We start from the raw sequence: 25,568 nt of genomic DNA on the forward strand, positions 1-25,568 counted from the left end.
TGTGATCTCGACCTCGATTGCCAGAGAAACTGATAGGTACTTCCACAGAGCGGCATGGGCATTTGGAGCATGTATTGCAGCGATACCGTTCCTCATCCTCAGACCAGTGATTATTATCGATGCATGTTTCATGTCGGGACGGTACCAAGGTAGACTGCTAATGGCATGTATGTACGATGCCCAAGGTTCTAAATAATGTTTATCCTGTCATAGCAGGAAGCCTACAAAAAAAGCTATAGCGAATAACGTCGCTATAGAGAAAGCTATGCTACATAGCGTTTTCTTATTTTTATAAAAATTATATCATATATTTGTACTAAATATCAACATTATCTAAGTCTCATAGAACAATAAATAATATCAAATTGATTAAAAAATTATAATATTCATATTGAACCAAGACAAAGTCCAAATTGCGACTCAAAATATCCATAGTAATACTAATACCATAAACTATCAATCTTTTTCTATTCAAAATATATTCAGCATCATGACATAATCTATCTTTTTTCTATTTAAATTTCAAAATAACCTAGACATCATGACATAATTAACTATCTTAATATATTCAAAATATTCAAACTACTGTATAGTAAGTATCATTTTGTTACTTCAAGAAATATCTTAATATATTCAATCTAAGCCTTTATTTAAAACCCATATAAATTGAAAAAAAAACCAGCTCATGTTGCATAGCGTGTTGTAGCTTATTTTGATTTCGTTTGATAGATCTCTTATTAAATATTTAATAGTTTAATATAAATCTTAGTACGCCAATTGCAAAAAAAAATTACAGTTAAAATCCAATCTGAGCCTTTATTTAAAGCTCATATAAATTAAAAAAAAACAGCAAATGTTGCATATCGGACGCTATTTGCGCTACACGCTATGCACTATAGCGAATCGCTATTACCGCTATAGTGTGCGTAGCTCAAATAGCGCGTTATTATGCCATAGCTGAGCGTTTAGGGTCCAAAAACACTATAGCGCGCTATTTAGAACACTGACGATGCCAAAAACCAATTGCTTCCCGTGGTTTTCGCAATTGTGGAGAAAGAAAACACTGACAACTGGGGGTTTTTTTATGAGATGGTTGAGGTTGGAAGTAATTGGAGATAATCGATTCTTTTGTGTCATATCGAATAGACATTTGGGGATTAAAGCCGTATTCCAAGATCCGAATCTCGGATGGGATGAGTCTACCGATTAATGTGTGCATCGGTATTGCTCTCAACATGTTGCCGAAAACCTTTTCAAGCATGTGGGACGAAATCTTAGTGACAGGTTCATAGCTGGAGTCAATAAATGCAAACCTAGGAGGTTGCAGGAGATGTTATAAGACTTTGAAATTGGTTGTCCAAAGGCTTTTGACTACCTTAACAAAGTAGGTAAGAGGAACCCTAATGATGAAGACAAGCTTCCATGTCCAGAGAAGTTGTATCAAGCAGAGGAAGGAGGTCACCGATGGGGGATAATGACAACAAATGGGTCAGAGTCGTTGAACGCCGTATTCAAAATTAGTCGGCGATTACCGATTGCAGCGATCATGGGAATGTATCTAGACTTCGAATGCTCGTCTCTTGGAATCAGAACATTACGATCCATCCCATCGACGTACTTGCCAAACAAGTAGACAGATGTCATGCAATCCTTTTGGTACCATTTTCGATATCTTACAAGGTCATTTACATCCCACGGATGAGCTACTTCGTACATGTGCATATTGTGTCACATGGTTCACATGTTGTGTGTGCACTTGTGCCCAGTTCGTATTCCTCTTTGAGCCCCATTTCAACCTGTTTACAATATTAGTAGGTTAAATAAGTAAATAAGTATATTAAAATAAATAAACCACATAAATAATGTGAATATTACTTGTGCAGCTCTTGGTGCTTGTGCTTATCTAGGGGAAGTTGTGGCTCTATTTGTTGCCATCTTCCAAACTGTTAGTACGGCTGATAAATTTATAGTTGCAATGTTAGGTAGAATTTATAATTATGATGATATAAATAAAAGAAAGTATACGACTTTATTAAAATGTACCTGGTCCGTTTAAGTTCTTCTCGAAAGCTGGTGGTAAACATTTGCGTACGGCTGCCAATTCACCATGTTATCCGTCAGTTGCTGAATCTGGTTGTGGGGGATACTTAGACCGGCGGTACTTGAATGCATCGATTTTTCCCAATTATGTGGGCCTTTCCATAGGTCAGCAAAAGCTGGGCATGTATCTTCTGTTTCTGCGCCCCATGCCGGTTGAGATCCCGGTAACGGTCGGTGAATTTGAAATTGGGTCCACGACCAGTGTTGCAGAAGCATGGTGGGACTATGCATAGAGTGGCAGCTAGGATTGGATGCGAGGCATAGATTTCAGTATAAATATGCCAGAATAGCTCCGCCCCAATTGTAATTCTTCGGCTCGTCCAAATTATCCACCATGCTGAGATACTACAGTGGTATCCCGTCCCCGCTACTGTCGGCAAACATGGTATTCCCTAACATGTCAAGGATAAATCCACAGACATACCTAATCACCAATATTAGAATGTGAGTACATTATTGAAAATGTAAAATACGAATAAGGTTTTTAAATAAAAAAAATACTAACCACTTCAATTGTTGGTCGGTCGCATCTTCGGGCAATGTTTTCAAGCACTGACGGAGCGCTTTTTTCGCCACATACATATCTGACATTCTCTCATTGGCATCCTTTCCCCTCTTTTTCATTAAACCCTTGATTTCATGACCTTTTACGCCTAGCAAATCATACAGTCGGCCTTGGATACTCACCGAGTCTGTAATTCCTATTACCGGATCCCCCGAAATAGGCAAACCCCACAAGCAACTCACATCCTCCAGCGAAACTGTAATTTATTTGACTTGTTAGTAAGAAATTAAAAAAAAATTAATTTGAATTAGTTAATACCTGCCATCTCTCCGAAGGGAAGATGAAAGGTGTGCGTCTCTAGACGCCACCGCTCGACGAGTCCTTGAATAAGGGCCGCATCGAGGGCGATATCAGGCAATGTCGCAATCTGATATAAGCCCATTCGAATTAAAAACGGTGCATACTTCTTGTTATAATCACATTTGTGTCGATAGTGTCTCACGGTTAAAATATCTTTACTCTAAAGTAGGAAAAGATATCAATTACAATATAATTTGATTATTGACCGAGTTATAAAAAATAAAATAAGTAAATGCTTACCTCCTTAGACGCCTCACATACCCTATGATTGCCGTGAGTTATCCACAACAAGCGGCTAAATGTATGCTTAAGTGTTTCGTCTGTCATTCTAAAAAATTCGAACAATATTCTAAATCATTTTGAATTTTTCTAAATTATTCTAGACCATTTTGATATTTTCTAAATTATTTTAGACCATTTTAGTATTTTCTAAATTATTCTACACTATTTTGGTATTTTCTAAATAATTCTAGACCATTTTGGTATTTTCATTTTGATATTTTCTAAATTATTTTAGACCATTTTGGAAATTTTTAAATTAATAGGGTAATATTCTCAACTATTTTGGAATTTTATAAATTATTCCAAACAATTTTGGAATGTTCTAAAAAATTCTAAATTATTCGGAATGGATCTGAAAAAAAAGATGTTCCTAAAAAAATTCGAAATCATTTTAGAATTTTAAGCTAAATATATATTTCAAGGGTTTTATTGAAAATTTATCAATCTCTTGCGTGGCACTCTCTCGCTAGTTATCTAGCCGATGAAAGAGATGCTGACTAAGCATCTTAACCTTGCCGCCTATTTTATGTTACTTCTCTAGCTTGTTCTAAATAAAATTACACCAAGTTTCTCAAGTTTATCCTTATCCATTTCACTGGAGACTTTTCTTTCTTTCTTTCACACACGTCAATTACACTCCTAGATCTATATGGAAATTGAAATATAATTTTAGAAAAGGGATAAAGGGTGAAGCTCGGTGAAGGGCTGCAGATGGTGGTGACCCTTAGTTCCTTCTTGCCAATTTTTTTATTTATATCTAAAAAATAACTAAACCGATGTTTTTCCAAAACTATTCAAATTAGAAAAAAAAAATTTTCTAGTTTCAACATCTAAAATCAGAAAAAAAAAAAAAAAAAATTCCAGAAACACAAATCTAAAACCGGATAAATTTTTTCCGGTTTTGGGTTAAAACCAGATAATTTTTTTCCGGTCCCCAACCCCGGAATTTTTTTTTTCCAAATTCAAGTCCCAAAACCAGAATATTTTTTCGGAACTCGAAATTCCCCTACATAAGGCCGGTGCCTTCCTTCTTCTTCCCCACACGCCACACGTCTCTTTCAAGCTCTTTAAAGGTAAATTTTTTTTTTTAATTTAAATTTAAATTTATAATAAAAGTTGATAACAAGTCAAGTTGTGCATATGCATATTAGCTGTGTAGATAAAAAAATGGAAGCATGATTTAAAACTGGATGCATTATATTTGTTATTTTTTTAACACGAGTCTCTAAGTTAAACAAATAACTCTTATATATCATTCCTATCATGAAATTGGGTTATTTGGAAAACTATGTAATCTGTTCTAATAACTGGTGCGATATATGATGATCAATGTACTATCTGAACCTTGTCTTATTCCTCCTCTATATATATTTCTTAAGTTGAACTAATACCAATTAGTTGCAATAAATTATAAAGAAATGACGATTTTAAGTTATTAATTTCAAATTGGAAATTCTTTTAGACAGAGATATGAATTCGACCACTTGAATCGAACTGGCCTGTCGGATGCAGTTGCAGAATGGTAACTTGGCTTCGAATCACATTGTATACGTTATCGGGTGTGGGGTTACTGGACTTATTTGATATTATATTTTTAAGAAAAAAATGTTATTCGATTGTCATGTTGAATAATTATTTGTTGCATTATTTGAGATGTGTGAATCATATGCATAGTCCAATCAAATTATAACTAGATTTGTGTGATACTGTTGACCTGTCATTTCGAATGGTTTATCATTTTGTGTGTTCTCCTATTTTGGACTACGGTCGAAAGTCACTATAAATTTGTGATGATTACTAACTTATCAAAGTCAATTGCTGGGCGTTGACTTTGAGCGATTATGCTCATATGGTGTATGGTCAATCACTTACTGGGTGGTGATTGATCGAATCAGTCAATTGCGGGGTGTTGATTGTGACAGAGATTTTGGGTGACTATAAAGAAACGTCTTATTGATGTCATATCCAGTCAATTGCGGGGCGTTGACTGTTTTGTTTAATGTGTTGAAAATTATGAATTCTGAGTATATTGCATACAAAATATTATCTGAATATGAACCAGACTTTAATAAATGGTATAAGTCCAAACATTACAGATGAGGGTCATTTTGAGATTACTATATGGGTACTAATAGGTGCGGGTTTAGCTTGGCCACCTGTGTGACAAGTTGGTGGATCAAATGTTTGTGTTACCAGACTGGATAATCTGAGTTTAAGCCAAATTTATCTGTTGAACTTCATTTGAAATTTTATTAGTTGAGATCCAATTTAATATTGTGATTGAGCATATGCATTCATTTATATATATAAATTAAACTGTTAATGTAAAGTTGTGAGGATTTAATTCTGGATATGGATTGATTGCAAGTCCAGTGGCCTGATTGTGGCAAATTTGCACTGGGAGATAATATTTATATTATTTCTCACCCCTACTCTTTGAGTTATTTTCAGGTTTATTACACAGATACAGAGAGACGGTTCTGGATTGCATCTGACAGTATAACCACATGAAATTGGGGATTTGGGTCGTTGAAACTGACAGGATGTGGAAGATATTTCTAAAATATAGTTTGTTGTATTCTGTCAGATAAATTTTATAAGAAATATTAGGATGTGGTTAATATGTAATGATGTTATTGGTAATGCATATAAAAGATCAACTTCCTTACGTATATGTTTTAATAAATATACGTAGCAAGCCTATTATACTCAATTTGGGGGTGTAACAAGTAGCTATTCTAACATTTACAAGGAATAGAAAATAGCAGATATTATAACTATTATGAATAGCAAAAATGTTGTTTGGATGCACATTGTTATTCCGAATAGCCTCTATTCTAAAATAGCCCTCTATTATAGCTATTCTTATTTCATCCAAACATACCCTAATATGTTGTCATCGAGTGTCAATGACACTATTTTTGGTATATTAGGTCTCATTTTTGAAATCTGAATAGGGGAATCTCTCATAGATATTAAATAACATACCCTAATATGTTGTCATCGAGTGTCAATGACACTATTTTTGGTATATTAGGTCTCATTTTTGAAATCTGAATAGGGGAATCTCTCATAGATATTAAATAGTTGGGAGTAGGGCTGCACAAAAAGTTTGTAGTTCATGATTCGATTTGAGTTCGATTCGAAAAAAGTTCTCAATTAATTTGATTCGAAATTAGTTCGTTCTGAAACAAATCAAACCAGTTCGGTTCGAATCTTATTCAAATCAAATTCAAATTGGGTATAATTTGTTCGAAATTAATTCGCAAACTATTTAGGTTTGAATCTCAAATAATGCAATTAATGTATTCAACCATCAATCTTTAATAATACAAGAATCAAACTTATATCAGAGCTCAAAATTGTTAATATAATAGTAACTTATAATAGGAAAATGATTCAGCAGCGTAACAAATAACAATGGAATTAGTTCCATTTGACTAGGTCCATGTCGTGATTTTAATCAATCTAGCAGCGTAAAAGGTAAGAGAATCTTAAGATGACCCATAATCCATCAGTGTGAATTCGTGAAAGGTAAAAGAAAACGGTGTGAATTTTGTTCCGCGCGAAGAAAACTAATGCATAATCTACCGGTATAACTAGGACTGCCAAAAATAATTCTAGTACATAATTCAATTGACTTCGATTTGAAAACTTTATAGTTCGCAATATTCTCCATCCTTTACTCAAAAAATAAAAAAAATGTTGCTATCGAACAACATTTTTGACGTGATCAAGCTGACGAAGTTAATTGCGGTACACACTTGGAGGCCTTTTTAGGTTCTTTTTTATGCGCTTTATTTTATGTTTTAAAATCTTATTGATAGCTGTTTTTCTCGGAATTTTGTTTCTGACAAATAATAGTAGATGTTCTGCTTGGTGATTTAAAAATAAAAAAAATAAGCTGGAGGGTTTAAATGAATTGTAAATTCAGTAGGTATTACTGTTGATAATTAATTGACGTTGGATGAAGAAGCATCGTAGCATTTCTCTAATTCAGTAAATTACTATCTGACATTATTTTTACTACAGAGTTGATATATATATAATACCATAAATAATATATTTCATGGTACAAATTTTGAGCGTTTATTTGTGTTTAATTATTTCTTGAAACGGATATATACTAGCTATATAGGTATACATACATATATATAGCTAGCTTCCTCGATCATCATGCCAGCTGATGAGTTGTTCAAGCCCTACAAAACAAAATGAAGGTTCGATTCAGTAATACTATTTAAGATGAAAACAGTTGAGAGTACGTAGGTAAAGGTCAGAAAATAAAAGGATGATTTTGTCTTTTAAAAATCCATTAATTCTGAGATTAAATAACTTACGGATTGTATTCAATATTGATTTTGCCAGCGTCAGTGTTGGCGATGGCGGAGAAGGCCTCCTGTGAGAGGTCAATTGTGGCCTGGCAGCCGGATGGCGGGCAGTAATCGACGATCTTAACAGTAACTGTATTGCCAGTGCAGGGCTGTGGGATCCCCGCATTGGTACCCCCAGTGCATGTAACGGTGTACATGTTTCCACATGCTGCACCGTTGTTCCACAGTGTGTCACTCGCAGCTGCGATCATCGTCCCCTCATCTGTGTACCCATAGCATGCAGAGGCTGCAAAAATAATTAATTAATGCAAGCTAGTCACAATTAATATATCTTTTTGTTTCACTACTGTATATATATGTGAAGGATAATTAATTTTATATATATATATATATATATATATATATATATATATAATTGTAGGCATAATTAAATCTTTACATATATAGAACCGGAGGTCGTCAAATATATATATGTAACTTAATTATCCGGCCGAGGGACCAAAACATATATAGTAATTTTGTTGCATAGACTGAATTAATTAAAATATAGGAACAAGAATCTCGATCGTTATTAGATTAAAGTAGTAGTATACTAGTATATATACAGCCTAGCCTAAGTAAGTAATTAATATATATATGTATGTACGTACGTGTATATGTTGTGTAGTATGTAGCAGTGCCAGCAGTAGCCACCGTGACTGATACAAGACCAAGTAATATAGCAAGAATAAGAAAGCTCTTCTCCATAGTTCTAGCTCTAGAGATGCAAAAGTGTTTGTTTATTAATTGTGACTTGCCAAAGGAAGATGAGCAGCAGCCACTTTATAGAAGAGCTAGAGATTGTGGAAATTATTTAAGGTACGTACACGAAGACGAAGTAGGGAAATTAATTAATGTCAAGTCAGTCAACTCTTAATTAATTCAGTCATTCATTTGATAAGATTGGGATTTATCATTAAAATATGTACAAATTAATGGCCAATTTAATTAATTAAGGATACTTTTTAAGTTTGGAAACTCATAACAATTCACGACTAACAATCCATCGACGATCATGACAGAACGGTGTATCCTACATTCGGTCGAACTTGTGCTTACTTGTAAACTTAGTCAAGATATAATAAAATTAATTAATTAACTAGCTAGATTGACATATATATAGAGAGAGAGTATGGCTAAATTGCTACCGGTAGCATTTCAATCTAAGTGCTTACAGGGTCATATTTTAGCATTTGATGTTCAAACAACAAATCCAAACCGTTAGATGTTCAATCTATATTAAAATGTGCTTGGAGACCAAATTTTACATTTTTTGAAATTTTTTTACTATTTATTAAGATGGTTTGAAATCGCTGTTTTTTAATGGTGGAGAATTTTAATAAAAACAATGATTTTCAAACCATTTTAATAAATAGTAAAAAAAATTTCAAAAATATAAAATTTGGTCTCCAAGCACATTTTAATATAGATTGAACATCTAATAGTTTGAATTTGCTGTTTGAACATCAAATGCTAAGATATGACTCCGTAAGCACTTAGGTCGAAGTGCTACCAGTAGCAATTTAGCCATATTATATATATATATATATATATATATATATATATATATATATGCTTATTCTAGGTAGAAATAATACTTCTTATCTAATATTAATTGCCATATATAATTGATCGATACGGATAAGAAAGAACAAATTAAGCACTGGATAGAAAACGTATGATCGATGAGTACTTGTTGCATTCTTGGACTTTTCAAACCTTTCAGATTTGTGGTGCGAATTCATGTTCAACAAATTAATGTCTTTTCAAACCCCCGTGATTTGCGTTCATAATTAGATTCATATATATATATATGAGCACGATTGCACGAAGCTAGCCCACACCAAAGAGCTGAACTTATATATATATATATATATATATAGACTAATGTGCATTCGTATGCATATGGCTCGATATGCATGATATGTATACGGTCCAAATTTGAAATTTCAAAATCTAAAACGTCGATCCGAAAAGTTCATCTCGTTTTCCATATTAATATATATGTGCTTGGAGACCAAATTTTACATTTTTTTGAATTTTTTTTATTATTTATTAAGCCACTTTGAAAATTGTTGATCCAACGGTGGCTTAACAAAACAGTAAAATCAGCAGCCACCGTTGTGGCTTAATAAATAGTAACAAAATTCAGAAAAATATAAAATTTGGTCTCCAAGCACATATATATTAATATGGACAACAAGATGAACGGTTCGGATCGACGTTTTGGATTTTGAAATTTCAAATTTTGACCATATGCATATCGAGCCATATGCATACGAATGCACATTAGTCACTCTCTCTCTCTCTCTCTCTCTCTCTCTCTCTCTATATATATATATATATATATATATATATATATATATATATATATATATATATATATATATATATATATATATATAAGCAAAACTAGGGTGTGATGTGCTCACCAAGAGAGATTGGTGAGAACACCTCCAAATGATTATCGGATTGATTTCGAAATATGAATCCAAACCATTGAAATCCAAGTACTTCGTGAGTGATGCATGTACATCAAAAATTTTAAAGTTTCGAATTCATTAAGTACATGGTCAAGCTGTCAAAATAATGATGAAAAATTAATAGATAAAACAATTAAAAAATAATTTATAAAATGTTCATTTTTTTGACCGCTTGACCATGTGCTAAATGAATTCCAAACTTTAAAATTTTTGCATGCACATGCATCACTCACGAAGTACTTGGATTTCAACAATTTAGATTCGTAGTTCGGAGTCAATCCAATAGTCATTTGGAGGTTTGCTCACCAACCCCTCTTAGTGAGCACATCACACCCTAGTTTTGCTATATATATATATATATATATATATATACTAGTAATCATGCCCGTGCACAGCAACGGGATCAAATTATGTAGTAGAAATCATTAAGCTCCTTAATAAGGAGGAGAGATAATTTAAATCAAATTTGTAGTGAAAAATAGTTAAATATTATATTTATTTACAAGATAACACATGTGAACTCTAGTGTAGTGGTAAGAATTTTGACACCAACAGAATCCAACTGGGCTCGAATCCCGCCTTCAACAGAAAAAAAGAAAAAGGGTGCGCGAGCACAGGCTCGGTCCGCAGGTGCCGTGCGTGGTTCAGAGGCGCGGTCTACGGGCACTGGGATCATATGCGGCGTGACCAGTGCATACATAAGTGTTGAAGCTCATAATTTGGAAAATTCATCTATGTGCGATCTAGAAATTCAACGACTAAGCATCATTATGAAAAAAAAGCAGTAAATCAGAACCTTTTCTGGATCTAGACATTAAGCTTCTTAATAAGAAGGAGAGATATATCGTGCTAGAAAATTAATTAATGTTGTCCCAAAGCAACTAGCTAATTTCTACAAATTAATCCAAGATAGTGACAATCTTGTTCTCGTCTTTATTTTCTTCGTGTGAATTAGCTAACGGTGCATGCAAAGTGCTAGCTTGTCAAGGAATATAATCGAGAAGGATCGATGTTGCCTTTTCAAACCTTGGAGATTTGTGGTGCATGCGAAGTCAATTAATCTTCCGCAATTAACTGCCAATTAATATTTCCAATTTGGAACGATCGATAAGTGTTGCTGGATATATCTCTCCTCCTTATTAAGGAGCTTAATGTCTAGATCCTGCAAGGATCCTGATTTATTATTTTTTTTTTTCAGAATGATGCTCAACTGTTGAATTTCCAGATCGCACATAGATGAATTTTCCAAATTATGAGCTTCAACACTTAAGTATACACTCGTCACGCCGCAAATGATCCCAGTGCCCATAGACCGCGCGCCGCACCCGTAGAACGCGCCTCTGAATCACGCACGGCACCTGCGGACCGAACCTGTGCACTGCGCACTCTTTTTCTTTTTTTTCTGCTGAAGGCGGGATTCGAACCCAGTTGAGTTCTGTTGGTGCCAAAATTCTTACCACTACACTAGAGTTCACATGTGTTATCTTGTAGATAAATATAGTATTTAACTATTTTCACTACAAATTTGATTTAAATTATCTCTCCTCCTTATTAAAGAGCTTAATGATTTCTACTACATAATTTGCTCCCGTTACTGTGCACGGGCACGATTACTAATATATATATATATAGAGGAGGGTTCAAATGCACTCAAATTTTTGTGCACCCAAATGCACTCTATCTTTCAAATTATTTTTCTCCGTTTTCAAAGTCTGAATAGTCAATCTGAACCGTTAGATGCAATTTATATATTAAGATGTGCTTGGAGACCAAATTTTACATTTTTTGAAATTATTTTACTATTTATTAAGCCACTTTGAAAATTGCTGATTTTTCATTTTATGGACCATTGGATCAGCGATTTTCAGAGTGACTTAATAAATAGTAAAAAAATTTCAAAAAAATGAAAAATTTGGTCTCCAAGCACATCTTAATATATAGATCGCATCTAACGGTTCGGATTGACTGTTTTAACTTTGAAAACAGAGATAAAGGATATAAAAGATAGGGTGCATTTGGGTGCACAAAAATTTGGGTGCATTTGAACCCTCCTCATATATATATATATATATATATAGAGTTCGGCTAAATTGCTGCTAGCAGCAGTTCTGCCCAAGTGCTGCTGAGGCTATATTTAGCCGTGTGATGTCCAAACAACAAATCCAAACCGTTAGATGTTTAATCTATATTATAATCTACTTGGAGACCAAATTTTACATTTTTTGGAATTTGTTTACTATTTATTAAGCTGGTTTGAAAACCGCTGTTTTCAATGCTGCAGAAATTTACTGAAAATAGCGCTTTTCAAACCAGCTTAATAAATAGTAAACAAATTCCAAAAAATGTAAAATTTGGTCTCCAAGTAGATTATAATATAGATTAAACATCTAACGGTTTGGATTTGTTGTTTGGACATCACACGGCTAAATATAGCCCCGGCAGCACTTGGGCAGAACTGCTGCCAGCAACAATTTAGCCGGACTATATATATATATATATATATATATATATTAAGGCTAGGGTGTGATGTGCTCATCAAGAGGGTTTGGTGAGCACAACTCCAAAAGTTCATCGGATCGACTCCATATGCCGAATCCAAACCGTTGAAATCCATGTACTTCATGAGTGATGCATATAGATGCAAATTTTTGAAAGTTTCGAGTGTATTTGCTACACGGTCAAGCGATCAAAGGAATGAACATTTTATAAGTTAATTTATAAGTTATTTTATATATTCAATTTTTATTATTTCTTTGACCGCTTGACCTTGTAGCAAATAAACTCGAAACTTTCAAAATTTTGCATGTATATGCATCACTCATGAAGTACATGGATTTCAACGGTTTGGATTCCGCATTTGACATTAATTCGATATACTTTTGGAGTTGTGTTCACCAAACTCTCTTGGTGAGCACATCACAACCTAGCTTTACTCTATATATATATATATATGAGATGGGCTATGGTGAGTTGCGAAGTAAAATGCGTTTCTACTTCACGCCATATTTTTATTTTGAAAGTTCAAACGACTGATCCGAATTGTTAGATGTTTAATCCATATTGAAATGTGCTTGGAGACCAAATTTTACATTTTTTGGATTTTTTTTTACTATTTATTAAGCATTTTTAAAAATTGTTGTTTTGCTGTGAACAGTAAAAAACAGTAAAATTTTATGAACCATCAAATCAGCGACTTTCAAAATTACTTAATAAATAGTAAAAAAATTTCAAAAAATATAAAATTTGGTCTCCAATCACATTTCAATATGGAGAATAAGATGAACGGTTCGGATCGACGTTTTGAACTTTAAAATCGTAAAATATGAGCGTGAAGTAAAATAGTCACTTTACTTCGCAACTCACCGTAGCCCATATCTCTCTCTCTCTCTCTCTCTATATATATATATATATATCAAGATTCTAAATAGCGTTTATAGCAGCATAGCGGGGAGACTAAAAAAAAAAGCTTTAACGAATAGCGCAACTATAGCGAAAGCTATCATAAATAGTGTTTTTTATTTCAAAATTATATTTTATCACTAGTACATAAAACCCTTTCACTGACTATTAAAATACCTCTACACCAACTGTTATAGAGTCTGTACCCTTTCACGAGGCCTATTCAACGTAATCAACCTCACATTGCCACTTCACCTAGTACAACCTACGGATAGCAATTAGTGAAAATTAGAGTCTGTACCATTAAATTTAATATCACAATGATAAAGTATATGACAAGAGGGTAGTATGACAATATACCGTAGAAGTGTATTCACTCCATGCAAACTCACTCTGCAAATTATTCTCAAATTAATGCAAGCTCACCCATTAAGCAAAACTAAGAACATAAGCAATGTTGTTTTAGCAATTGAAAAGAAACAGATCTAAAGTAGGAAGAGAAGATCGAGATGGGTCAATGGAAAGAAAACCAACCTAGATCTGAGTTTAGCTGTTGTCAGCCAATCTTTAAAAATTCATTCTCGACAATCTACAAAGCCAATTTTTTTGTTCTTTTTATAGAAATGTAAAGGAAAGTCTAAACTACATGCTTGCCAAGTTTCAGAATTTTTGTAATTTTCTAACTATTTTTAACAGATGCTTGAATGCAGGGGCAGATTGGTAAAAGATGCAGAAAACAACATTTTTTTGGAGATTCAAAAAGCAAACTTAAACATAGCTAGTAAATCATAGAAAAATGCTATGAATGTAAAATTTGAGTCTAAAGTGTGTGTTTTTGAGTCCTCTATCTGACTGTTTATGTGGATTTTTGGTTTGGACTTCTGATCAGCCTGCACTGGCTGATCTGTCACAGAAAGTGGAGTTTTAACCAGTAGAATTTCAAGGGTCAAACTTTAAAGCATTTAGTGAACAAAAATAATGAACTTACCATCTTGTAGAAGCATATTCAGTATAAGGAGGCTCCGAGTAAAGTTCCCTTGCTAGCCCCGAATCCGCAATTTTAACTATTCTATCCTTAACTAATATATTTTCTACAAAAAAATTGAAGCATCTTTTCATTGTTGCATCCCAATTTTCCAAAGGTGTCGCATCGTCTCCCCGCATGATTTATAAAGCAAATTCTTAAATTTAAGTGTCACGGGAGTACATTCATAGTACGATATACTCATTATATCTCTCAGAAATATTTCTTTAAATTGAAATATGAACAAGGATACTGCCGTTGATAATAACGATTCCCTCGGGATCATAATTTATTGAGTAAAGATGTTGTCCCCCGCATATTAGTCCCCTAACTATCCCCCTAACTGTCTAATTAATAACTAACAAAATTAGTTAGTAATGATTTTATCCCCCTGATTCTTTCCAATTCGATCCCCTTCAGAAAAAAAATAAGAACAACCTCTCCGCCACCCAGTCGTGGATTCTCTCCGCCTCCTCTCACCTCAAACTCCGGCTAAAACTTCATCGGCCTCCGGCTTGACCTCTGCATCGGCATCGAAGGCTTCCTTTTCTCTCCTCCACGGCTTCCTTTTCCGCACTTTTCTCTTCCTGCACCGTCGAGATCCGACGAGGAGAACGTGATGCACCGTCGAGATCTGACGAGATCAGGCGAGGAGAGTGCGGTGCACCATCGAGATCCGGGCGAGGGAGCGTGGTGCACCATTGGAGGGGTCCATGCTAGCCCAGCGAAGGTTGTCAAAGTGGAACATATTAATACTTTATTAGTTAGATATGAATACTTCATTTGTTAGATATGCATACTTCATGTTAGATATGAATACTTTTTGGGAGAGGTGGGGTGAGAGAGATGAATCTGACAATGAATTTTGAATTGTATAAATTATTTCAAACATGTATGAATACTTCGTAATCGTCAGTATGAATACTTTTTGGAAGAGGTGGGGTGAGAGAGATGAATCTGACTTTGAATTTTGAATTGTATAAATTATTTTGAACATGTATGAATACTTCGTAATCGTCAGTATGAATACTTCTTGGAAGAGGTGGGGTGAGAGAGATGAATCTGACTTTGAATTTTGAATTGTATAAATTATTTCAAACATGTATGAATACTTCGTAATCGCCAGTATGAATACTTCATTTGTTTAGATATGAATACTTCTTTATTTAGATATGAATAATATATAGATTCGCTGTAGTGGTCTCCAATCTTGGCAAATGTCGCTTTCAGGCGGTTGCGGTCCCCAATCCAGACTGTCACAAGACGTCAGCGGTCCCCCTGGTCGTTACTGGTCCCCTCCAACTTGTATTTACATATGACAAATGGTTCTAATAATAAGTATGAATACTATAAATCTGTAGGTATGAATACTATACGTTTTGACTATTAATAAAATAGCATTAATCTTGCTCTTTGGTGGTAGTTAGCACGTTTTAACTATTTTTTTTTGTCTTTTAGTGCGGGGGACAGATAGGGGACTGAACTAGGGGGACTGTTAGTCCATCCCTAATTTATTTTTTCCGGCTTACCCTCGGCAATACTCATTTTTTACCCGTCCTGGATAAAATAGACTCTTTTATTAGTGAGCTACTGATACATCAACAACTTACCAGTACTGTCGGAATTTCGGTTGGCTTAAATTCTTGGCCATAAGAACCTCATACATGTGTCAATAATTGCACAAAAAGAATTACCAGAGAAACGCTCACTGTATAATTTCTATGACAAGATAATTTGATTAATGTATTTAAATAAACCTAGCAGCAGATGAACCATATTAAAGCAACCCTGTAGGCAATGGAACTGTGATATTTTTGTTACACTAGGTAATTCAAACTTCTTAACTGAATTACTTTCTGTGAATTGATGACTGGTGCCTAATTCAATTAGCCTAAGTTATGATATATGTGCTGTGATTTTTAAGTTAATATTGGAGTTTTCTCATTCATGTACTGTGCCTTTTATTTTGATTTATGATATGTTTTGAAGATATACTTTGCATGCGGGGAGACAGCATATTTTCTACAAAGAATTTTTTTATTATTTATTAAGTATTTTACAAAATTGTCGATCCAACGGCGACTTAACAAAACAATAAAATCAGCAGCCACCGTTGGATAAATAATTTTGTAAAATACTTAATAAATAATAAAAAAACTCATAAAAATGTAAAATTTGATCTCCAAGCACATATTAATATGGAGAACAAGATGAATGGTTCGGATCGACCGTTTGAATTTTGAAAAGTCGAATTTGTACCATATGTATTTCGGCCCATATACATTCGAATGCACATTAGTCACACACTCTCTCTCTCTCTCTCTCTATATATATATATATATATATATATAGAGTTAGGCTGGGGTGCTATGGATAGCATAGTGGCCTCTATGCTACGGTTCAATATTCGAGTTTTCAGAATCCAAACGGTCGATCTGAACCGTTCATCTTATTCTCCATATTAATATCTACTTGGAGACCAAATTTTACATTTTTCTGAATTTTTTTACTATTTATTAAGTATTTTACAAAATTGTTGATCCAACGGTGGCTGCACAAAACAGTAAAACCGTTGGATTAGCGATTTTCAAAGTGGCTTAATAAATAGTAAAAAAATTCAGAAAATTATAAAATTTGGTCTCCAAGCAGATATTAATATGGAAAATAAGATGAACGGTTCGGATCGACCGTTTGGATTTTGAAAACTCGAATATTGAGCCGTAGCATAGAGGCCACTATGCTATCCATAGCACCCCAGCCTAACTCTATATATATATATATATATATATATATGACTTGGCTACGGTGCTATGGGTTGCATAGAGGCCTCCCGTGCTACGGCTCAATATTCGAGTTTTCAAAATCCTAACGGTCGATCCGAACCGTTCATCTTGTTCTCCATATTAATATGTGTTTGGAGACCAAATTTTACATTTTTTGGAAATTTTTTACTAATTTTTTAGATTTATTGAAAATCATTATTTTTCAGACAAATCTGGACCATAAAAAACAGCGATATTCAATAAATCTAAAAAAAATAATAAAAAATTTCCAAAAAATGTAAAATTTGGTCTCCAAACACATATTAATATGGAGAACAAGATGAACGGTTCGGATTGACTGTTAGAATTTTAAAAACTCGAATATTAAGCCGTAGCACGGGAGGCCTCTATGCAACCCATAGCATATATATATATATATGAGGAGGGTTCAAATGCACCCAAATGCACCCTATCTTTCAAATCCTTTTTCTCCGTTTTCAAAGTCCGAATAATCAATCCGAACCGTTAGATGCGATCTATATATTAAGATGTGCTTGGAGACCAAATTTTATATTTTTTGGATTTGTTTACTATTTATTAAGCCACTTTGAAAATCGCTGAGTTTGCATTTTCTGGACCATTGGATCAGCGATTTTCAAAGTGGCTTAATAAATAGTAAAAAAATTCCAAAAAATGTAAAATTTGGTCTCCAAGCACATTTTAATATATAGATTGCATCTAACGGTTCGGATTGACTATTCGGACTTTGAAAACGGAGAAAAAGGATAGGGTGCATTTGAACCCTTCTCTCTCTCTCTCTATATATATATATATATATAGGTTTTGGCTAATATGCTACGGGTAGCTAAGAGGCCTCCGTGCTACGGCTCGGATTTCGAGTTTTCAAAATCCTAACGGTCGATCCGAACCGTTCATCTTGTTCTCCATATTAATATCTGCTTGGAGACAAAATTTTACATTTTTCTGAATTTTTTTACTATTTATTAAGCCACTTTGAAAACCGCTGATCCAACGGTAGTTTCTGGTTTTACTGTTGGGTTAAGCCACCGTTGGATCAGGGGTTTTCAAGGTGGCTTAATAAATAGTAAAAAAATTCAGAAAAATGTAAAATTTGGTCTCCAAGCACATATTAATATGGAGAACAAGATGAACGGTTCGGATCAACCGTTAGGATTTTGAAAACTCGAAATCCGAGCCGTAGCACGGAGGCCTCTTAGCTACCCGTAGCACCGTAGCCACGTCCTATATATATATATATATATATAAGTGATGAAGAGGAATGAATATAAAAATGGGAATGAGAAGGAAATTGATTATAATAATTTTTGAAGCATGATCGATCTCCTCCTCTAAAACAAATTAATTAAGATCTGAATGAATTTGCAAGACAATATGACTAGCTATATGAGCTAGCCGCCCTTAATTAATGAAGTGGTACCCACTACCCAGTGAGGTATAGGTGTTGACCGATCTGAATTGGATAAATTCTGCGCATTAATTAGAATTTAGAATTTAGAAAGAAAGAGTGAGTGCCTCCGCCCTCCGGTTCTTCCTTTGTGTTTGTTCTTTCCTTTTTACCTCCCTCCCCCGCTTCTTCCTTCCCCTTTCCCTTTCCCTCTTTCCCTTTTCCTCCTCCCCTCATTCTGCGCAATGCATTCAGGCATTTGGTCGAGCTGAGATCAAGATCAAATCAAGATGGGCTCTCTTCCTCCCGCTAAGATCAATCCCTCCGATCTTTCCCGCCTTTTCGAATCACAGCGCCGCCACCTTAACCACTTCTTCAACCACCTTGATCTCTCTCAAGCTGTCTCTTTTGCTCAGTCTCTCCTTGATGCACCTGGAGCTATTTTCTTCTCTGGCGTAGGCAAATCAGGCGCTGTCGCCTTCAAATTAGCTCAGACCTTGGCTTCACTTGGACTTGCACGCTCCTCTTTTCTCTGTCCGCTCAATGCTTTGCATGGTGATCTTGGAGCATTGTTCCCATCCGATATTCTCGTACTTCTCTCCAAATCTGGCGCATCTCAGGTAACACCACTATCTCTCTAATCTTCAATTAAACAAAAGGCCTTCGTATCCTTGGCTACTTGCTTCATGGATTTCATCTACTCTTAGACAACCATACAAGATTGTATCATATGAGTTCGCCTATACAACCACTAAATAATCAGCTATCTACTGACCCAATTTTCCTCATTTTGGTATAGGAATAGAATAGGAAATACAAATCATCTATGTCCCATCTCAGCCTATAAATTCATCAACCAAGTCAGATAAGGTTAAACAGTTCAAATATAATGTCCATTCAAGTCAAATTAGTCAATGTTATATTCATAGCTTCAAAATCATAACCCTTGTCACAAACTGTGTATTTGAATAATAAAAGGCACAGCAATTAGATTAGAAAAAAAATAATAATAATAAAAAAGAACAGATAGTGCATTATACTCCTTCAAAAATATTAATATGACCAAAAACTCGCTATTTGAAGTAAATAACTGGTAATCAATCTACATACCTAACAGGAACTACTAGCACTGGCACCATGTGCAAAGGCAAAAGGAGCATACCTGGTAGCCGTGACATCTGCAGAGGACGGGAAAGGTGGGATGCTTGGCAGAGTGTGTGATATGAGTGTGCATCTGCCATTGAGTGGGGAAGTTTGCCCCTTTGGTCTGGCACCGGTGACATCAGCATCAGTGCAGATGGTGTTTGGGGATACAGTTGTGGTTGCGCTGATGGAGGCGAAGCGTGTCAGCCGGGAACAGTATGCTTCCAATCACCCTGCTGGGCGGATTGGCAAGAGCCTCATCTTTAAGGTTTTCTTTTTTTGATTCTTTCTATTTCTTTTTAAAATTATGTGTGTATATTGAATATGGTTTGTCCTTCAGTGGATAAAAAACTCAATCCTGCCAAGTTATTGTCAGTAACACATTTCGTAGTTTTGTTAAAATAAATAGTGAGCAATGAAATATTGTGGGCATTTTGGAGTAATTGGTATGGTAGCATGATTTAATCATGCTTTGTAAGGTTATGTAGAATATACAATGTTTCCATATATGAGGGTTCACATGATATTTCTTATCTCGCAGGGTATGTCAGTTATTTTGACATGTTGTGTTGGCCTTACGGAAAATTGTCTTCTCTTTAAATATTTATTTATTTTATTACTACTTTTTTTTTTCTTTTCTTCTTTTTTTGCAAATCTCTCTCTTTTTTTTTTCTTTTTTCTTTTGGACATTATATAGTGCAATCACATTTCCTCTGTGTGTGTATGTTAAAAAAATGAAGAAAATTGGGCTAAACAGGAAGTGATACTGACATCTTGCAGCATATCTGTTTTATCTTTGTTTTTTTCTCTTTTTACAGTAAAAACTGTCTACCTAGAACATTGACCGCTTCTTTAACATCAATAGAAATTTGAATATTAATGTTGAAAAGTAATATATATAGGTGAAGGATGTAATGAAAAAGCAAAACGAGCTACCTCTATGCAAAGATGGTGACATGATAATGGATCAGCTAACAGAACTAACAAGTAAAGGATGTGGATGTCTCCTTGTAGTAGATGATGCTTACCGCTTAATTGGTACATTCACTGATGGTGATCTCAGGAGGACACTGAAAGCAAACGGTGCTGCTATTTTCAACATGACAGTTGGTCAAATGTGCAACAGGTTTGAAACACCTCCAAGAAATTATTGGATACATCTAGCACTGTGTTTTACCAAACTGGTATAGAAATTGACTGTAATTTTTTTGGTTGGAACTGATATTTAAAGCCTCAAACCCAGTACATATTCCTTTAGTGCAACTTGAATAAGATGAAGTCAAACCAATACAATCTGAAGTCAATAAAAAAATATTGGGAATAGTTGCATATGTGCCATTACTAAGAAATATCTTACAATTTCCCCAAGTCATGTGAAGTTGTAAACATTTTTTCAGTCCTGATTTCTTTGGAAGTAGCAATACACAAGCTGCCCCCTTTCCTAGTTTTTTTCGTAGAGATTAACAGTATAAAAGAAGCAGAGGCAGTTTTGGCACCTTCTAGAGTTCAGAGTTGGTGAGGAAGGGGTTTTGATATTTCTCGGGGTTACACTTGCCAGTATCCATGTTTTTTTTTGGTATGCATAGTAGTTGTCATTTTCCAAGGGCACACTTCATCTTTTTTGGGTATGCATAATACTGTGACATTATGCGTGGGCACACTATATTAAAATTGGCCGACTATGTGCATGGTAACAACTGCTGTGGTATACTGAGATGCGAAATCCTGATGCTTGCTTGAATAGCATTTAAAATGGAACATGAGATAGTGAATATATAATCTACAATGAAGTCTGTGTATTCTTAGAGTCAAACATTACATTAATATATCAATTTTAAAGGGTTAATCAGCAAATATCAGGCTCTTCGTCATAAGATTTAACTGACCCGGAGCAAATCTGAACCTTGGATCTTAGAGTGGACAGTCCAGATAAAACCCCAACTGCATTTAGTAGAATTTGGATGCTTTAGGCAGATAGTCAGGTTTGATTAGATCTTGTGCTCAAATCAGCATAGAAATCTGTACCCACCTGTAGGTGCTAATTTCTGATTTGTTTTTAAGAGATACCAATTCCATTGTACATGTTTATATGCTACAGGATGAGAGGCTTTGTACCAATTCTCTTTTATATATTCTTGTATGTTTTTTGCATGTCAGAAATCCAAGAACAATAATGGCAGATGCAATGGCAGTGGAGGCAATGGAGAAGATGGAGGCACCACCTTCTCCTGTGCAGTTCTTGCCAGTTGTAGATGAAAGTAGAACTGTGATTGGAATTGTGACGCTTCATGGATTGGTGTCTGCTGGTTTATGAACACTACTAGGACACTGCATTTTTTGTACTCTAATCAATTCTTTTCATTTGAAACATTTAGTCTTATGTATATTGATGTAAGTTCTGAAGGAAAGATCACATGGCAGAAACGCCAATTCAGTTTTTTTTTTTTTTTTTTCTTCTTCTCTCGCGTTCTCCCATTCATACTATTATTATGTTTTTATGGTTTTTCAAGTATGGTATCACATAGTTCCCCATAAATGTTAGTTTTTATTTAAATGGTATGCTATGTACTGGTATTATGCTTTTTGTAGTTCCAGCCTTCCAGGGGTAGTTTTAGGGAAGTTTTTATCATGCTGTTATGTTCTGCTATGACTAACCATTAATGGTTTAATGGTATATGCAAGCCCTGAGACGAAGTGAGTCTGATAAGCATTTAGATTTTTAAACATGGTTTTGTGTAGCACCTCGGATGATCTACTCTGAGAAAGATTGTAGCAAGACACCGAAAAGATAATTATATTGTATTAGCAAATGCTGAAAGAATTTTATGGTGAAGGTTCGTATTTATTAGACGTAATTGCTGGGGCAATTAAGTGCATTGTAGCAAACAATTTGGTTCTTATAGAAAAAGAAGTTCGAAGACAAAATCGTTTGGGCATACTCGTTTAGTACGTGTACGTCCCAGATGATGGTTAAAAGTTAGAACTAGTGAATTGTAATACAACTTTGGTACCTTGATTGGTGACAAAGGTAGAGCATGGCAACAGCCAAAGCAATTAATTAGAAAGAGACTTGATTGGATAGTTAGGTGAATTTAAGAAACCCGGGGGATAGTTCTTATGTGGCACACATTCTCTAACTCTTAGCTCTAACATGAATTTTTAGAGTCTTCAGTCAATATATAATTAATTATATATGAATATGAGCATCTATCATCATCAATGCCAAGCCAACTATAATCACCCATGCATCTTGTTGATTTTATGAATTATGACGAGATTATATTTATTGAGTGTTGAGTTATGTTTATTACAAGTTTTTACCTCTATTTATACACAAACATCTCTAAGTTACTGTTTGTATCATTTTTCTATTTATGATAATACGGTAAAAGTTACCGTTTATTTTATTACCATAGAAGTCTATTTCCTATTTTCTTCTTTATTTTCAACACATCTTAATTTAGGGGTAGGCATATCGACACTACATACGTTTATATTAATACAACAATTTTACAAAAAATTAATGTATGGACAATTTTAACCCTCATTAAATGTTTCTCTAACTACCATTTTTTCATAATGTAATTAATATAGTGATTATTAAATTATTTGGTTTCCATAATTACTAGATTTTTTCCCTTTTTTTATATTTTGCATTCATGTAAAATCAAAAGCTATATAAATTTGTTGATCTTTTCTTTTTCTCATGACTCATGGTACGTATTTAACTTTTTTTTGTAAATTTTTTTTTTTATATTAAGATACACTTGCTTTAATATATGATACATTCCAACTCAAATATTTTTTTAAATTTTTTAAATTTTTTTTCTTCTTTATTTTGATACTTATAATTTATTAGTCTATTTTAATTAAAATTGTTAGTGATTTTTTTTATTGATGTTTTGTAATTAATTTATATTTGTTAATTGAATAGATCTATCAATCTCCTAACTTATCAGAAGAAAACCTTGAAAATTAAGCTTTGAATTATGCAAATGAAAACAATCAATATAAAATTAAGTTGTTTTAATATCATCAGTTCATCACCCTTAATTTAGTGTGCTTGTTGTTTCTCGTCATGTATTGATGAATGAAAGCGTTACCAACCACAGCATTCGGAAAATGCCAAAATGGATGGAGGGAGCTATACACGACTCACGAGGGAGTGAGACACAATTATAAAATTATAAAATTAAAAGTGAAAAAGTTGAATAAATTAGTGTCATCGAGTGATGTATCTAATAATCTAAATATAAAATAATTAATTTTTTTAATTAAATTTGTATAGAATTAAATGGTAAAAAAATAACATTCAAAATAAATATATTAAAATTAATTTATAAATCTTCTAATCTTGATCATTTGACTTTATAGTAAATTATTTTGAAAGTTTAAAATTTTTACATGTAGATCCATCACTAATAAGATAGATGGATTTCAACGACACTAATTCGTCATTTGAAGTAAATTTGATAAGTTTTAGAATTTAGTTCATAAAGAACTTGGTGAACTTAGGAACACCATAGATTCAAAAGAATAAAGTATAAACGCATATTATATATTTTTTTTTTTGAAGAATAGTGGTATATACCACTGATTTCATTTGAAATCAAAGCATATCTGATTTAGTACCAAATTGGTACCAAAATCAAATATAACGAGTCCATACATCTATTCAAAATATAGCAAAAGCAAAAGCAAAAGAAGACTAAGTTCACACAACAAGCACACAACTAAGAAAAACAAAACATAAGAAACTACTGAAAACATGTAAATGTGTATAAAGCTAAAGACTATATATCTAATAGATCTTCATCACTCTCCTCTTCTCCAGACATTGGAGATGGAGGGTTGCCAGTTCCAAAAACCTGCATATCCTCTGAACTGTCCACTTGGGAAATGAACATTAGAAGGTCCACTACTTGAGTCAATTCTGGACTTCCTACCTCTTCCTCTTGAATTTGATCTGGGAGATCCTTAACACCAGAAGGGAGCATTAGACTCAATTTTAAAAATGAATCATCTAATTGAGATTGACACCAAAAGCTAGCTAATGAAATAATTTTTGTACCAATAGATTTAATCGGTAAATGGTTAGCATCATTAAAGAAAATTCTATTTCTTTCTAACCAAATGGTCCATAAAATGGATCCTCTAAGTAACTCAACCAATAACCTATCTTTTAAAGGAATGTATGCATCTAATACCCATAAATCCTCTAAAGACGCACAAGTAAATGTAAAATTATTATGAACAGCAATCCAATGCCAAATTAATCTAATGTAAGAACAATGTATAAAAAGGTGTTCAGTATCTTCTGGTTGACCACAAAAGACACAAGAAACATCACCTTGCCAACCTTTGGCAGCTAAATTAATTTTAGTAAGAATTTTATCTCGTCTAACGAGCCATAAGAATATTTTTATTTTCAAAGGGATATGTGATTTCCAGATAGAATTATACTCCTTGTTAGGAATACCCCCATATTCAAGCCATTGATAAAAAGAATGTACAGTAAAATTATCATCATTGGACCATCTCCAAATCAATCTATCTTCTAACTGATCGGATAAAGTGAAATGCTGAAATCTACATTGTAAAGCATGCCATTCTTCTAAACATACCCCAGTCAACTGTCTTTTGAAAGACAATTGAAGAGTAGAACTAACAAAAGCCTCTGCAACCGAGATAAATCTATGAGATACAATGGA

General features: G+C 34.0%; 2 protein-coding genes across 3 annotated transcripts; one reads left to right on the plus strand and one right to left on the minus strand.

The window, feature by feature from the left end:
• Positions 1-7,579: 7,579 nt before the first annotated feature.
• Positions 7,580-8,383, minus strand: LOC144552793 (putative EG45-like domain containing protein 1). Its single transcript, XM_078300785.1, has 2 exons — positions 8,232-8,383; positions 7,580-7,867 (listed from the first exon to the last, which is right to left on the minus strand). The coding sequence occupies exons 1-2, from the start codon at positions 8,326-8,328 to the stop codon at positions 7,584-7,586; spliced, it is 381 nt and encodes a 126-aa protein (XP_078156911.1). The 5' UTR covers positions 8,329-8,383; the 3' UTR covers positions 7,580-7,583.
• Positions 8,384-18,893: 10,510 nt separating this feature from the next.
• Positions 18,894-22,366, plus strand: LOC144553615 (putative arabinose 5-phosphate isomerase). 2 transcript variants are annotated; one of them, XM_078301858.1, is made up of 4 exons: positions 18,894-19,334; positions 19,832-20,125; positions 20,760-20,983; positions 22,015-22,366. In XM_078301858.1, the coding sequence occupies exons 1-4, from the start codon at positions 19,005-19,007 to the stop codon at positions 22,169-22,171; spliced, it is 1,005 nt and encodes a 334-aa protein (XP_078157984.1). In that variant the 5' UTR covers positions 18,894-19,004; the 3' UTR covers positions 22,172-22,366. The 2 variants fall into 2 exon arrangements, with proteins under 2 accessions (XP_078157984.1, XP_078157985.1); XM_078301859.1 differs by having other exon boundaries at positions 18,939-19,334; positions 20,760-21,041.
• Positions 22,367-25,568: the final 3,202 nt, after the last annotated feature.

Source organism: Carex rostrata, chromosome 4 (assembly GCF_964058835.1).
Source record: "Carex rostrata chromosome 4, lpCarRost1.2, whole genome shotgun sequence".
Taxonomy (NCBI): domain Eukaryota; kingdom Viridiplantae; phylum Streptophyta; class Magnoliopsida; order Poales; family Cyperaceae; genus Carex; species Carex rostrata.